General features: G+C 49.8%; 1 protein-coding gene across 3 annotated transcripts in view; it reads right to left on the bottom strand.

Annotated features, from left to right (window-relative positions):
* Positions 1-5,980: 5,980 nt before the first annotated feature.
* grin2ab (glutamate receptor, ionotropic, N-methyl D-aspartate 2A, b) overlaps positions 5,981-13,555 on the bottom strand; it is a 63,327-nt gene continuing 55,752 nt past the window's right edge. For all 3 annotated transcript variants that reach the window (XM_029850526.1, XM_003972340.3, XM_029850527.1), the window contains exons 16-20: positions 13,368-13,555; positions 12,536-12,774; positions 10,518-10,701; positions 9,458-10,241; positions 5,981-9,251 (exon numbers count right to left, since the gene is read on the bottom strand). In XM_029850526.1, the coding sequence (XP_029706386.1) occupies positions 8,258-9,251; positions 9,458-10,241; positions 10,518-10,701; positions 12,536-12,774; positions 13,368-13,555 (2,389 nt within the window). In that variant the 3' untranslated portion in view covers positions 5,981-8,257. The remainder of the gene's footprint in view (positions 9,252-9,457; positions 10,242-10,517; positions 10,702-12,535; positions 12,775-13,367) is intronic.

Raw genomic sequence — 13,555 nt, 5'->3', positions numbered from 1 at the left:
ATGCATGACTGTCTGCATGTGCGTACGTGCACGTTTGTGTCTGTAAAAGAGAGTTGAAGAACTCTTGACAAGAACGACACACAGAAGATAGCTGCAGTTTACACACCCACAGACTCTTTAAATATAGATTTGCTTATTCCAGATGTTACAAAGTGTGTTTGTGACTGCCACAGCAGATTTTATCCTGGATGCTGACATGGGATTCAAACCCATGACCGTGTTGTGAACCTCTCCTGGCTCTGCATCAGATCATGTTAAAACACGTAAACTGCCATTCATTTATCGGCTTGGCTCCGCCCACACAGCCAGAAGCAACCCTCATACATCTCCAGCCGGACTCGAGGTGGTCTAAGTGTTAGGTCAGTCTGTGTTTGCACTGAGAAGGTCGCGCAGGACGGCACTCTCTGCGTGTCTCTCAGGGATTATGTCAGACTGGGCGTCCTCCCACTGCTCCCCGTTGAGTTGGCAGAGAGGCAGCAGTGACCGGAGAGGAAGAGGAGAGGAAGAGGAGCGGCGGACAGTTTTTTCAACTCCGTGGAGGACGAAACGGCACGTCTAAAATATAATCGTTATCTAGGAGAAGCAAGAAAATATTCACAGCAAGAGGCTTAAAACCCGCATTTAGTGTTTCCTCAGTCATAAAGAAAAACGATAAAATCTTTTTTGACCTTGTGGAACCAAAATTATGATTCCAGAAACGGCTCCAGTGTGAGAGGTTTGGCGCCACCTACCGGTGAAAACAGACACTGCAGCCACTATGTGCCTGGAATCGAAAACACTGTAAAGTCATATTGACCTTTGAGTGTCTGTTCCAGGCTGCTGGCGATACAAACCAACATAGAAATTCTACTCCTGTTAGTCCGAGATCCTCTAACGTGGAGACTGAGGAAATGTAATCGCAGCTCATGTGATTAATGGCTTCCTTGGCAGCACCTGATTTCCTGCCTAGTTGGCAACAAACGCCGGTAAGATTGAGAAGAGCCCGAAAGTTTCACAAACCAGTTTTCTGCCCGGAAAATAATCAACCGGACTATACACGTGGCAATAAGTGAGATAATTGTGCCGAAACCATGTGAGGGCCAAAACGAGGCGTCAGACGAAGATTTCCGCCGACGCCGCTGTAGCCGACGCGTCCCAGCAGACACGTGCGAGCAACATCGCAGTGATTAAGTCAAGCGTTCGTACGCAGGCTGAGCAGATCCCAGAGGCGGACGGGACTGTCAGCGCGCTGCTCTTCAAACTCTGGAGGGCTCCAGAGCCGCGACAGGCCGGACGCTGCGTTCTGTCCTCTGCTTGGCGGAAAAGGAGCGTCGGCGCGTCCCTTCGGCGCCACGATAATTCTGCTAGAATTGAATGGAAAAAGGGCACAGCGGCCGTACCCCCTGCCCCCCCCCACCCTCCCATGCACGTCCGTTTAATTTTTAACCATCTGTGTGGTAGCATCGATAATTCATGGCCTCGGTCAACGGCGCCGAAAGGTCAGTTTACTCAACTGAAAATCACGTCTGACACCGACGAGCACTTCAGCAAATTAGCAGTGGAGTTCGGCTTCCACATTTCTGCGCTCGGGGAGCCGCGGCGCCGCGTCCGTCTCAGGCCGCTCTCGCTGCTGATTTCTGTGCTCGGAAACTGGACCAGAGCAGAAACGCATCGGCGCTTTGAGGGTTTTCAAGGAGACGCCGACACACGAAAAGAACACCCAACCCGGTCACACCAGATCACTCCCACGTCAAGCAGCCGAATTGTTGGTTGATGTCATCCTTGACTTTACAGCTTCAAATCCCCCAGAGGCATCGGTGACCCCCCCCCCAAGTGCCGCAGGATGATTGTGTGTATGTTTACTCCTGATCGCACACGTGCACGGAGTGTCCAGTCCTGACGCAGGGACGCCGATGCTGGGAGGGGATGGTGGTGAGGCGGCGATGCCCAGAGGCAAGCACGTTTCCCCTGGGGAGGTCTGAGTGCCCCACTGCCTCCCTGGTGCCTGCAGCCTCATCATTTATAGAGGAGACAAAATAAAACAAACACAACAAAACGGCGCAAAGCCGAAGCGGCGCTCACATTCACAAGCTCTCATTCGCAGAGAGGAGCTGCAGCTGGGTTTGTTCTACTCCATGTTCCTGCCTCCCAGCATCCCTCAGCGAGCAGCAGTCAGGTGGAAACCCTCTATTAGAACAACGCCGTGCGTCAGGATGCTACAGTAATGGTGTGATTAGCAAGGTTATTAAAGCTAAATTTATCCTAAATGTGCAGCGTCTATTTCCTGCACCTGGAAGTACCCTCATTAGCATACAGATATCAGCATTAGAATAGCCTGGAAAAACACGTCTGTGCATAGTGTGTGTGTGTGCGTGCGTGCGTGAGAGAGTGAGGTAGGAGTGATTTGGCATACCTCCTTCACATACCTCTGAACAGCAGGAGTGGTTCAAACCTGAAGTCCAAGAAGACTTAGACAAGGTTTAAATCCCAGGTAATGAGATGGGAAACAGGTGCGTAGCGGCAGGAGAGCTCCGCCTCACCGGTGGCCACGCCCACCACTCTGTCAGGCGACATTTAAAATCAGTTTCGGCCAAAAATCTGTCCAACACTTGTGGAACTGACTGTACAAAAGACTAAAAGACAGGGAGGCGTTTCAAAATAAAAGGAGGAGGTGGATTACTCAACCATGTCAGTCAAATGAACTAATATGGAAACCTGTGATGGCAGATGCTTTACAATTGAGTAGTTTTGATTCCATCACACTTGGGTTGAGAAGGTAAGGTAACCCTAAGATGGGTTCCTGCAATAAAAGTTCATCATCAGGGCTGAGAGCCCCCCCCACCCCCCCGTCACACACACACACACACACACACACACACACACACACACACACACACACACACACACACACTTCTCCAGTGACAGTCCATCAGTTCTGAGAGCAAAATCAAAACCCAAACCGACCGTCTCTCCCACCATCCTTCACCAGCTGGATGGGTGAGTTTGAAGGTAAAACACTGTCAATCACAGTTAAATCAGGGGGAATATGCCACCCCCCCCCACACACACACACGCACACACACACAGACAGACATGCACACACACTCACTTCCTCAGTATGTGCTAACTGCTGGAGGCTGAGAATAGGTGTTTGGAGTTAGCTGCAGTTGATGTAACTATTATTTCTCCTCTTTCTGCTCTCTCGCCGCTCCATGTTACACCTCTCTGGTCTTCCCTCCCTCCTCTTCCTCCTCTGCTGCAGCTCTCTTTTCTCTCTATTCATCTCCTCTCTCCCTCTTCTTCCTCCCCTTTCCTCCCTTCTGACTAGGCTCAACTCACTCCAGTATTTTTAGTATTTGTGAGTAGGCGTCGCCAGGTCCTTATGAATTTTCATGGGTTTGTTGTGTGTGCGTGCGTGTGTGTGTGTGTGTGTGTAGGCCCACTCGCTGCTCTCTGTCTCTCCTTCTATGTGCCGTAGCTCGCTCACATGTTCAATCAGAGCAGTTTAGGAATGCCAGTCTACATGCAAACACGCACACACACACACATGCGCGCACACACACGTGCACACGTGTTGAGCGTGTAGGCTGGCTGCTGGTTAATGAGGATGTTTGAAGTCTTGTGGAGAGCCAACAGCCCCCAGCGGGCCTGTCACCCTCGCCCTCCTCCATCATCCTCTGCTGTCTCTCTGACTTCCGCCTCTTGATTTCCTCTGGACTTCTCTGCACCGGCTAATCCAGGAGATCCTAAATTGACCTCTTAACGTCACACCCCAGCAGTGTGGTCGGGCGTGATCCAACTCCGGACCTGACTTGGGCTTGGTTGCGCGCGCAGGTGCACAGGTGCGTCAAAGGTCCCGTGGCTCACGTGCGCCGCCGCTCTGCGATGCAGGAGTTTCTTCCCAAGTCTCAAACCCGTTCATTAAGGCGGAGGCTCGCGCCCGTGCACGCGGCGCCACTCCGACCATTAGATACCAGCATATGCATCACGTCAGGGCGAAGTAGGCCGCTGTGGTCAACGGCGGAAGCAGCACAAAGACGACAGCGACCGCGTGGGCGCGCACGCACAGGCTGGTGCGCTGCGGAGGACGCGTGCGTGTCTTGTGATGTTTTTCAAAGAAAGTTTGGACAGCTGCAGCGGGACCCCCCTCCCCCCTCTGTCCGCATCTCGTCTGTGGCTTGTGACAGATCCCCCAGCATCGTGCACGTGCCCATGCAGCAGGAACAAGCGTTTACGTGCGCGTCCCTGCCTGCTCCCCTTCTCTTGTCCCAGTTCATCCCAGATTATAAAGTGGGCCTCCTGAGGGAGACGGAAATGTAAAAATAAAGCTTTCTAAGCAGAAGTGCGACGTTAAGACAGGTGCTAAAATAAGGCAGCTCGGTTATTGCAGCCACAGAACGAGGCCTCTTACTCCGGTCCGTCGCTGGAGCCACGTTCTCGTGCATCTTCTCTGCATTGCTGAACCCAGCCTCTTTCTAAAGCACAAGCTCTGGGATGGTGATAAAGGTCGTTTTATTTCTCCTGAGGGCAGTAACGCGATCAAAATGCCCTTATCAAAGCTCTTTTTCCGTCCCCTCCTTGCACGCCGGAGGCCACGGTGACTCACTACCACCTCTGTACTTGATTGGACATTTATAGCGAAGCGTCACGACATTTACTTTAGTTCCTTTTTCTTTAGTTTTCATGGTTTGGAACTGAAACATTGGCTGAATGTTGGTCTACAAATGTTCTTATCTGATGACGCTTGATAAAGGTTAATGGTGCATCAGCGATTGGGCTTCGTCCCGAGGGAACGTCAATATATTGCATTGAATCAATCAGAGAGTCAAGAAAAACAAAAACTTGGATCTCGGTCTGCGAGTGCTGATCGTCGTGAGACGCCGCTGTGGAAGAGTTGGATAATAACAGAGAAAATGGGCAGTTCATTAATAATTTATTACTTTTAGAGATATGGAATGTATCCTGGGCTTAAAACAGTGTATAAATATTTAATTTAACTGACAATTTGTCAGATTGTCAGGAAGAGAAGCACCTACAGGACCGACACAATTCTTCTTCTTAAAATGAATAGGTTAGCAAGGAGACGTTAGCCCGAACCCGTGAAGGTAAGAACTGACTGTAACTATCATCTAATGTTATATGTGACCCGCTTCATACTGTATTGACATGCTAACGATTAGCCCAATTAATCAACAGGACTCAGACAAGTAGAAAAATTTAACCTTTACTTATTTACAGATTGTACAGAAGTACTGAGTGACAGGGTCGTATTTACAACACGACTAGAACTTCAAAACCCCTGAACTTATACACAAGTGAGAAACACATCAGGGAGACCCAGAGGAGCACACACCAACGCACGCCTTCTACCCAGTTCTGCATATAACAAGTGTACACCTGGGTCGAGCTAAGAGCTGTTCCGAGCCTGGGGACATTTTGAACTCCCTCCGTGATAGCAGCTAGCGTTGTGTGGGAGCTAATGCCGGTGACATCGCAGGCGGGAGCCAGACGGTTCCAACGATACCGAGGTGGATGGCGAACCTCGGTGCACGCAGCCCCGTGGGTCAAATCAGGGAGAACTCAGGTGCTGCAGCAAAATATGTACCACCAGAAACACGAGCACGTCATGCAGTTAAAATCAAAATAAATCGAAACGAGAATTTATAAAAACAAAACGGAAAGAAGCCATAGTGAAGAAACAAAGCTCATTTTACATGCTCTCTTTAACAGCAGAGACACGTGTGTGTGCATGTGTGTGTTTGCTTTTTATTTATGCTGCGTGTAACCAGGTCAAATGTTATGTGTGGGAAGAAGGGAAGAGAACACACACACACACGCACACACACACCACAGATAAGTTTCCAACCACACAAAGCATCCTGTCTTATGTAAATGCCCGCATGGTGTGAAACACACACAGACACACAAATACACACAAAAACGCTCATAACTCAGAGGTGAAAGAATTGTAGTGGAATAAAACTCTGTGGGTGGGAGGGGGTTCATATTAAGCACACAGGCTGGACTTTATTTTTCTTTTTTTTTTTTCGTGATTCAGTTCAGAGACCAGCTACGTGTTGCTAGTTGAGCGTTCAGGTGACCTGAACTAGGTATCTAAGAACAGTGATGTTCCAACCATCAACACGTCAGAGGAAGGAAAAAATAAACTAAAAAGAAGAAATCAAACCCCACAAGAATCTAAAAACATGCCAGCCTTATCCTTAAAGAAGCAGAATTAAAAATCCACAGTTATTGAAATGAATCCAACATTTAATACCAAATCAAACAAATGAAATCCGTTTCAAACATTTAAAAACAAATATTTCTCTGTACACAAGTATTATATTGCAACCTGATATTGTGCATATAACTGGCACACCAAACCGGAGGAGGGGCAGTGTTCACCAATCAGAGGTGCGTCTTTATTCTCTGCAGCCAACACACATGACAATATGTGTGTGTTCGTGTGTCTGTGTGAGAGAGCATAAAGATTAGATAGGAAGAGAATAGAGACAGACGTTCGACTAATGGGACATCAAGTCCTTTTCCCATCAAAGCTCCATTGCTCCACAATCGATGCCTGTATTCAGCAGATTATGGATTTGTGTGACGCTCTCGTGGGCTGCCGAGCGCCACTGCAGCGACCCACGTGCCAAACTCTCAGGGGCCCGTCCAGGTGTGATAAAGTGACGCGTAAACCTGGAATCTGGACCTTAAAAGCGACCTTGAATTTTCATCGGTGCTGCTTCCACACGGCGGGGTGAAAGGTGTCGGATTCGACGAGTTTCTACGTTTCCAAGCGGCGTTGAGGGATATTTCAAACACCACCGCTGCACCTTAACCTCCTGACACACCGTCCACTCCACAACGGGTGAGGAAAAAGCAAAAAAGTCAAAAAAAGCTTTATCGAGAGAATAAAAAAGCATAAAGGAGGAAGAGGGAAGGCTAGAAGAGCGAGAAGAAGAAGAGTTTTTTGTGTATATACTGTATGTATGTCGCTGTACCCAATATCTTACACTGTAAAACTGACCTCACAATGGAAACTACAACTGAACTATGCCCTTATCTGTTCGCCGAAACCCAAATATCAAAGCTAAATAAGAGGAGGAACAAAAAAAAACCACACCTACCAAGCGAATGATCGAGTATATTCATATTTCTCAGTATAAAAGTGTTTTTTGGTCAAACGTCTGTGTTGGTGGCAGGGTATAAAATCTACAAAGTGCACAAAAAGAAGCCATCTCATAGCTTCATCACACACACACACACACCCTAAACTACTAACCTAGACTACTGCGTATGTGCATGTCTGTGTGCATGTGCATACATGTGTGTGTGTGCATATATGACCCTGTATAGGAGTTTAACTGGAACACAGGGCAGAAGGAAGCATGCATCATGACCTGAAGGCTAGCTAAGAGAGGAAGCTAAACTGGATTTCCCTAGATCAAGAAACACTGGAACACACGTCACCCTAATACGCTCTTAGTGGCGGCCATCTTGGACCCCCCCTTCCTTTTTTTTTTTGGAATGTTCAATCAAGTGACATCAACAATAACAAACAGTATGCAGCTTTTATTTCACCGCGCACGTCTGTGTGTTTGAGTGTTTATACGTCTGTGGGCAGCTGCTGCTGGTGCGCCCCCCAGACCAGCTCTCCCAGTTTAATCTATTACAAATATAATTGATCCATTTCAAGTCGAGAATTACTCTAGTTTACTACTCTTGAAGCCATGCTGGCAGTGCAGTTTGGGCCGACTGTAAGAAATCATAGTGCAACAGGAGAGTCCTGGAGAGGAGTGTGTGGGGGCCAAACCATAAGGACGTGTGTATGTGCGCGTTTCGGGTGCAGTCTCAGAGCAAGAGGGGGCCGGGTCCTCTTCGTCTCCGAGAGGCTGGTGAGAGGGGGACAGGTCGGCTCGTCTTCCAGACGCGCTTGAGTCCTCCGTCTGCGCCCCGTGCAGCTTCTCTCGCGCTCCGTCGGCAGACGTATTGTCCGTTTGAGCCTCGCCGCCCACCCCTTGAGGTTAATAGAGACGGGTCGACACGCACACACGTGCGTTGTGTTCTGTTGTGCCTCCAGCTGCGCCTGTGGCTTTAACTCTGACCTACACAGAAGCGGTGATTTATTCACCAGCGCTAACCGTGTGTGTGTGTTCGTGTGTGTGTGTGTGTGTGTGTGTGCTTCTCCACGTGTGCTTAGAATCAGAGCTGTCTGGTCCAGTCACACACCCCTTTCTTGCATGTGTTTGTTCGGTGAGCATGTCATCTGTGACCCTCAGACGTCGGACTCGATACTGGGCATGCGGCGGTAGAGCCGGGGTCGGTTCCCGCCCGCGCTGGAGACTCTCGGGGCCGTCACATAGCTCATTGGCTGAGAGGCAGCAGGTGGGACCATGTACGAGACCACAGGGGGCTCCTGCTGAGGGTAGAACACCTGGTGGTCAATATGGCCACCGTGCTGGTTGCTGTGATGGCTGCCATGGTTACCTAGGGTAAGCGATAGCGGCATGCGCTGTTTGTAGAGCTCGTGGGCGGAACTTCTCTGCGGCAGGCGCGTGACAGCCTGGGAGGCCGGATCTCGCTGTGTCATGTCTGGGGCCGATTGGAGGAAAGGGTTGTGAGAAGGGCGATCGGGGAAGAGGCTCTTTGAGCGGCGTGGGAGGGGCATAGGGGTGTCTAGACTGTGGTGGTGGGAAGGCGAGAGGGAGGGGGGGCTGCGGCTGCTGAACGGGCGATCGGAGCGCATGGTGAGAACGTTAGCATAGGCGCCCTCATCCAGGGTCAGCTCCCTATCTCTGTCGGGGAGGCTCAGCCCCCTCATGTGGGCGTGCTGCGGCTGCGAGTGCCTCTCTGGAACGCCGTCTGGGATCACGTTCTCATAGGAATGCTGACGACTCAGTTGGAGGTGCTGAGCAGAAGAGGAGGTGGGCAGAGCAGATGGAGAGGAAGGGGACGTCTCAAAGGGGCTGACGAGTCCGTCTCCCTCACCCACCAGGCCCAGCTCGCTCTGGGGAAGGTAGTGTGTAAACATGTCCCCGCTGTGTGGGTGCGCGTGGGAGTAGTGGGAGTGGAGGTGGTCTTCGCTGATGTCGTACAGGTTTCCCAGGTGGGTGCAAGCGTCGCAGCGCGCCTGTGCGGAGCGGACGGTGTACAGGCCCGAGTAGCCACTCAGCTTGGTGAGGCAGGACCGACAGTGGCCGGGCCTGACGCCCTGCGAGCCCGAGCCGCCACTTGGAGCTTCAAAGGAACCTCCAGCCTTTTCTTTGCCACTAGTGACGAGAGAACGACGGCAGTTAGTCAGGTGAAAATGTAGCAGACAGACATCTTTAGCATAGCTTCAACCCTGCCCTTCAGCTGCGTTGGGAGCTTTACCTCCTTTAAGAGGATGTTTCATAGCAATTATTCCCACCTTTCTTACGTTCTGAGATTAAATTTTCGAACGTAATGCATCTATATATAATCTATATGGCCGTACCTGCTGTGTGTGTAGGTGCTGTATTTCTTATCCTTCAGGGAGTGCAGGTCAGCCTCGGCGCTGTGGCTGTGGTGCAGCAGGCTGGCGTTCAGTTGCAAAATGGGTGTGTCCCCCTGGTGAGAGTGTGCGTGTGAGTATGTGCTGTCAGGAGGAAACAGGTCGGGGGGATAAGTGTGGTCGTCACCTCCCCCCTGGCTGTCTCGCTGGTAGGGGGGAGCTGATTGGAGACTGGCCTGGTCAGAGTCGATGGAGTAGATCTTGGAACTTCCGCCCCCACCTGCCCCACTGCCCCGCTTCCTCAGTTGATTGATAGCCTTGAATCCGCCTCTCGCTCCCATGGAATCAGAATCTTTGTGAGATGCAGGCCGACTCGAACACTCCGAGATGTCGGAGTGCGGTGGGGGCGGCTCTTCAGGCAGGTAGCGCTGGCTCTTCATTGGTGGGGGTCCTGGTCCAGACGTTGGGGTAGAACTCGGACCCAGGCCTGGTGATATGACACTAGGTTGGGTTTTCAGCGTCTCCACGCTTTTCTTCCAGAGTGCTCGAGGTTTCGAGGCGTCGCCGGCGAGCCCGGCCAGGCGGCTCTTCCCGTTGTCATTGGTGACGGCCAGCTGGGGCTTGTTGGGGCTGGTCTGAAGACTGGGACCTTTTTGTTGCATTGAGAAGGGAGCGGCGTTGTTCAGGAGGTTTTTGTGTCGCCCAGACAATGACAGGAAACCCTGTGGGCCAGCGGCGTTGCTATAGAGACCGGGACCCTTCGGGGGCAGGCTATGGAGAGAGTTACCTAGGAGACACGGGGAGATGCACCTCAGGACAGGAGACACAATAGACAGATGCTTGGATGCTCAGAGAGTTGAGTGATGCGCTGCCCTCTGCAGAATGCAAATGTATACATCATCTAAAGTGTTTCTGGTCTGACGGGTGGACACGACACTAAATCCTATTAAAGCCTCAATCGATGACAAGGTGAAGGGAGTCACCTTTATTTACTGCACAGAAAAGACCTCATCCGTGTGCGTGTCCCCAAAACCCGCCATCTTGTCCCAATGTGCTACAGTACCTTTCCCCGTCATCACATCCAGGATGCTGGGCTGCAGAAGGACAGTGTTGCGTTTGGGAGACGAGAGCGCCACGGACTTGGCAGACCTGAGCAGATGCAGCATGTTGGCTTGAGGACTGAAGTTAAGCTCAGGTTTCTTCTTCTTCATATCAATGTGAACACCGTGGATACAGCTCCATATTCCCTGGGAGCAGAGGGAGGAAAGGAAAAAAGCAGAGACTTCAGAGGTTCACACGCGCACAGATCTAATTTCCTTGCATGGTAAATTAACAGACCTCTGCGTCGTTTGCTCCTCGGCGTTTACTGCAAACCTTAACCTCATTTCACTTCATAATGTGGTAGGAAGAGATAATCTCTTTTTTGGAGTGGGGAAGAAATGCTTGCAGAGGCGCCTAGGAAATTAAATTTGGGCGATGATGTCACTGTGAGTGCAAATGGATGTTCTTCCCAGAGCCACTTAACCTCCAATACCGCTGCTCTTATGACAGGTGCACATCAAGAGGTGGACAGGTGGACGCACACGCGCTCACACACGCGCTCACACACACACACACACACACACACACACACACACACACACAGACTTTTGTAAAACACTCGATGTGTGAAATGCTGCTCGTCTGGAATAAAAGCCCTGCCTAAAGCAGAGACATGAGATATGAATAATGGAAAGAAAGGTCTGTCTGGGCGTGTTCCTTTCTGTTTTGTTACTATTTAGGGCGGTGTCGGTGAATCCGCCTGGTTTTAGGTCTATTTGTGTCTGTGCGGTCAAGCCATTACACCACGTTGCTGTGTATCTGTTACCATTTTTAACTTCACAGCGCCTGTGTGTGGATCCGTGTTGTAAACATAGATGACAGCACATACTCAGTTAGAGTTTAAAAAAATATGCATTTCAGATATACTCCGTCTCTAATAGTCCCTAATAGTCATTTAGATAAATGATCATTACGTAAATCAGGCAGAAAAAGTATCATAACTGCTTTTACTAGCTTGCCAGACGACAGCAGAGTGATTATTCTTGCGTTTTACGGTGTGATATTTTAACTGGTGCAGTAAAACTGCACAGGCTGTCTCCAACATCTAGTCTCATCTAGTCAGCATTATCGTAAATAACCTGCTAATTTAGGTTCGTTTCTCTTGCTGCTGGTGACAGTCTGACAGTCATTTAACAATCAGCTCTGTTGCTTAATAATGCTTCACGTAATCTCTCAGGTCCTGTTACTGACACTGATCCATTCGTTTCCTCAACGCTGAAAACGGCAATTGCTCTCCTGAGGTGACAATTTGAATTTAATGAACTTTAGTCATCCTAAAAAAGTCCTCTAATTTAACCTTCAGACTTCAGAACTCTGAAACAACAATCAGTCAACTCTCCAGCAGGGTCTCTTTGCACAAATCTCAGAAAGAAAGAGAAACTCTGTAACTACTTAAGGAAAAGCCATTGAAAACAATGGTCTTTTTAAAAACAATGTATTGTAATCATCAGTGTTTTATTCATCTGTTTGTGCATGTGACACATGAGGAGTGCACGAGGCCGTCTGCAGAAGGTGGGACCATAAACTGAGTGAGTGGGGGATCGAGGTGAGCAGAGCAAGGAGACAAGTTTAATCAATGCTTGCTAAATGTAAAAGAGCAGAACTCCAGGGATGAAGAGTGTGTCCGGAGGGGTTTCCTCACCCGTGACATGAAGACGATAAATCACTCTGCTCCTCTAGGGGCTGAAGAAGGGCTAAATTCTGTGAGTTCTACAAATAATAGTGGTCAAAATGCGACTTGAAAATGTTGGAAAAATAGTAAGATTGGAATGAAACCACCACATAAAGCGGTATTTGGAATATCAAGACTTTACAGCCCTCGAGTTGAGTATTTCTAAATCCGTTTGGTCTGTACAAAATGGGTCAATTAGCGGTGCTGGAGTTTTCATGTTGCTGCATCCCTGCTATTTATCTCTCTCATATCCAGACCAGCAACCAAGCGAGTGGAAAAGGGTTATTGACGAGTTTCTTCTTGCTCACCCTGCTGATAGTGAAGAGCAAACCTGGCCTCCCAGAGCAGACACCAGTAAAACAGTATCTCAGCCTCCAGTAGAAAAGGTGTTCGGAGATAAAGGTGAGGATGGAGAGGCCCATGGCTGTAGCCAGCATGTAGAAAACGCCTGCCATGTTGTCCACGTCCAGTTGGCTGGACATCACCTCATTCTTCTCATTGTGGCAGATTCCAGTCAGCCACTGGGCCTCCAGCTCCTCCATCTCGCCTGTTGGAAACAGGGACGGAAAACGACAAAGTGCAGGTTTAAGATGGCAGCGGGAAGGGGGGGGGAGGTGAAGGAAAATAAATAGACAGAAGGAGGCTGGAGAGGGAATATGTGAGGTGTAGCGGGGGAGGGAAGAGGGGAGAGAGGTGAAGTGGTAAATAGATCGTAATGGAAAGGAGACAGAAGGTGGGGAGAGAAAAAAACAGGCCTGTGGGAGGAGGGAGAGGAATTGATGGTGATGGAGTGATATGGAAAGATGGGAGGAATTATCAGGCTCCGTGTGTGTGTGCGTGCGTGTGCGTGGAATGCTCTACCTAAATAAAAGGGCTGGGTGTGAAGCGGAGCGCTTTAGTGGCTTCACCAGTTTGATTTCTGTCTGGCTCATTCACTTTCCTCCGTTCACACAATCTCACAGCTTATTATACAGAATAATCTGGGGGAGTAAACACGCCATGACACAGTGGACACACACACAGAGTAATGATGATGAAATGGTGTGTTAAGTCTAGCCCCTGATAGCTCAGCGACAGAGGGACGAAGGGGACGAGAACGCTGAGAGAACTTTAAATTTAAACTTGAAGGCAGTTTCCCACCGTCCCCGATGATGCTCAGGATGGCCAGATCCACCAGCCGCTTCCAGTAAGATCCTTTCTGCAGGGCGATGCCGTATCCTGTGGTCGCAAAGATGTAACCGCTGCCGATGGTGACCAGCTTACAGCCGTCGTCTCTGCCCGCCATGTAGTTGAGCACCGCAGCGTCATAGATGAAAGCATCCAGTTTC

This window comes from Takifugu rubripes, chromosome 17 (genome assembly GCF_901000725.2).
Source record: "Takifugu rubripes chromosome 17, fTakRub1.2, whole genome shotgun sequence".
NCBI lineage: Eukaryota > Metazoa > Chordata > Actinopteri > Tetraodontiformes > Tetraodontidae > Takifugu > Takifugu rubripes.
The sequence above is the reverse complement of the archived record's forward strand: the minus strand, read 5'-3'. Positions and strand labels throughout refer to the sequence as shown.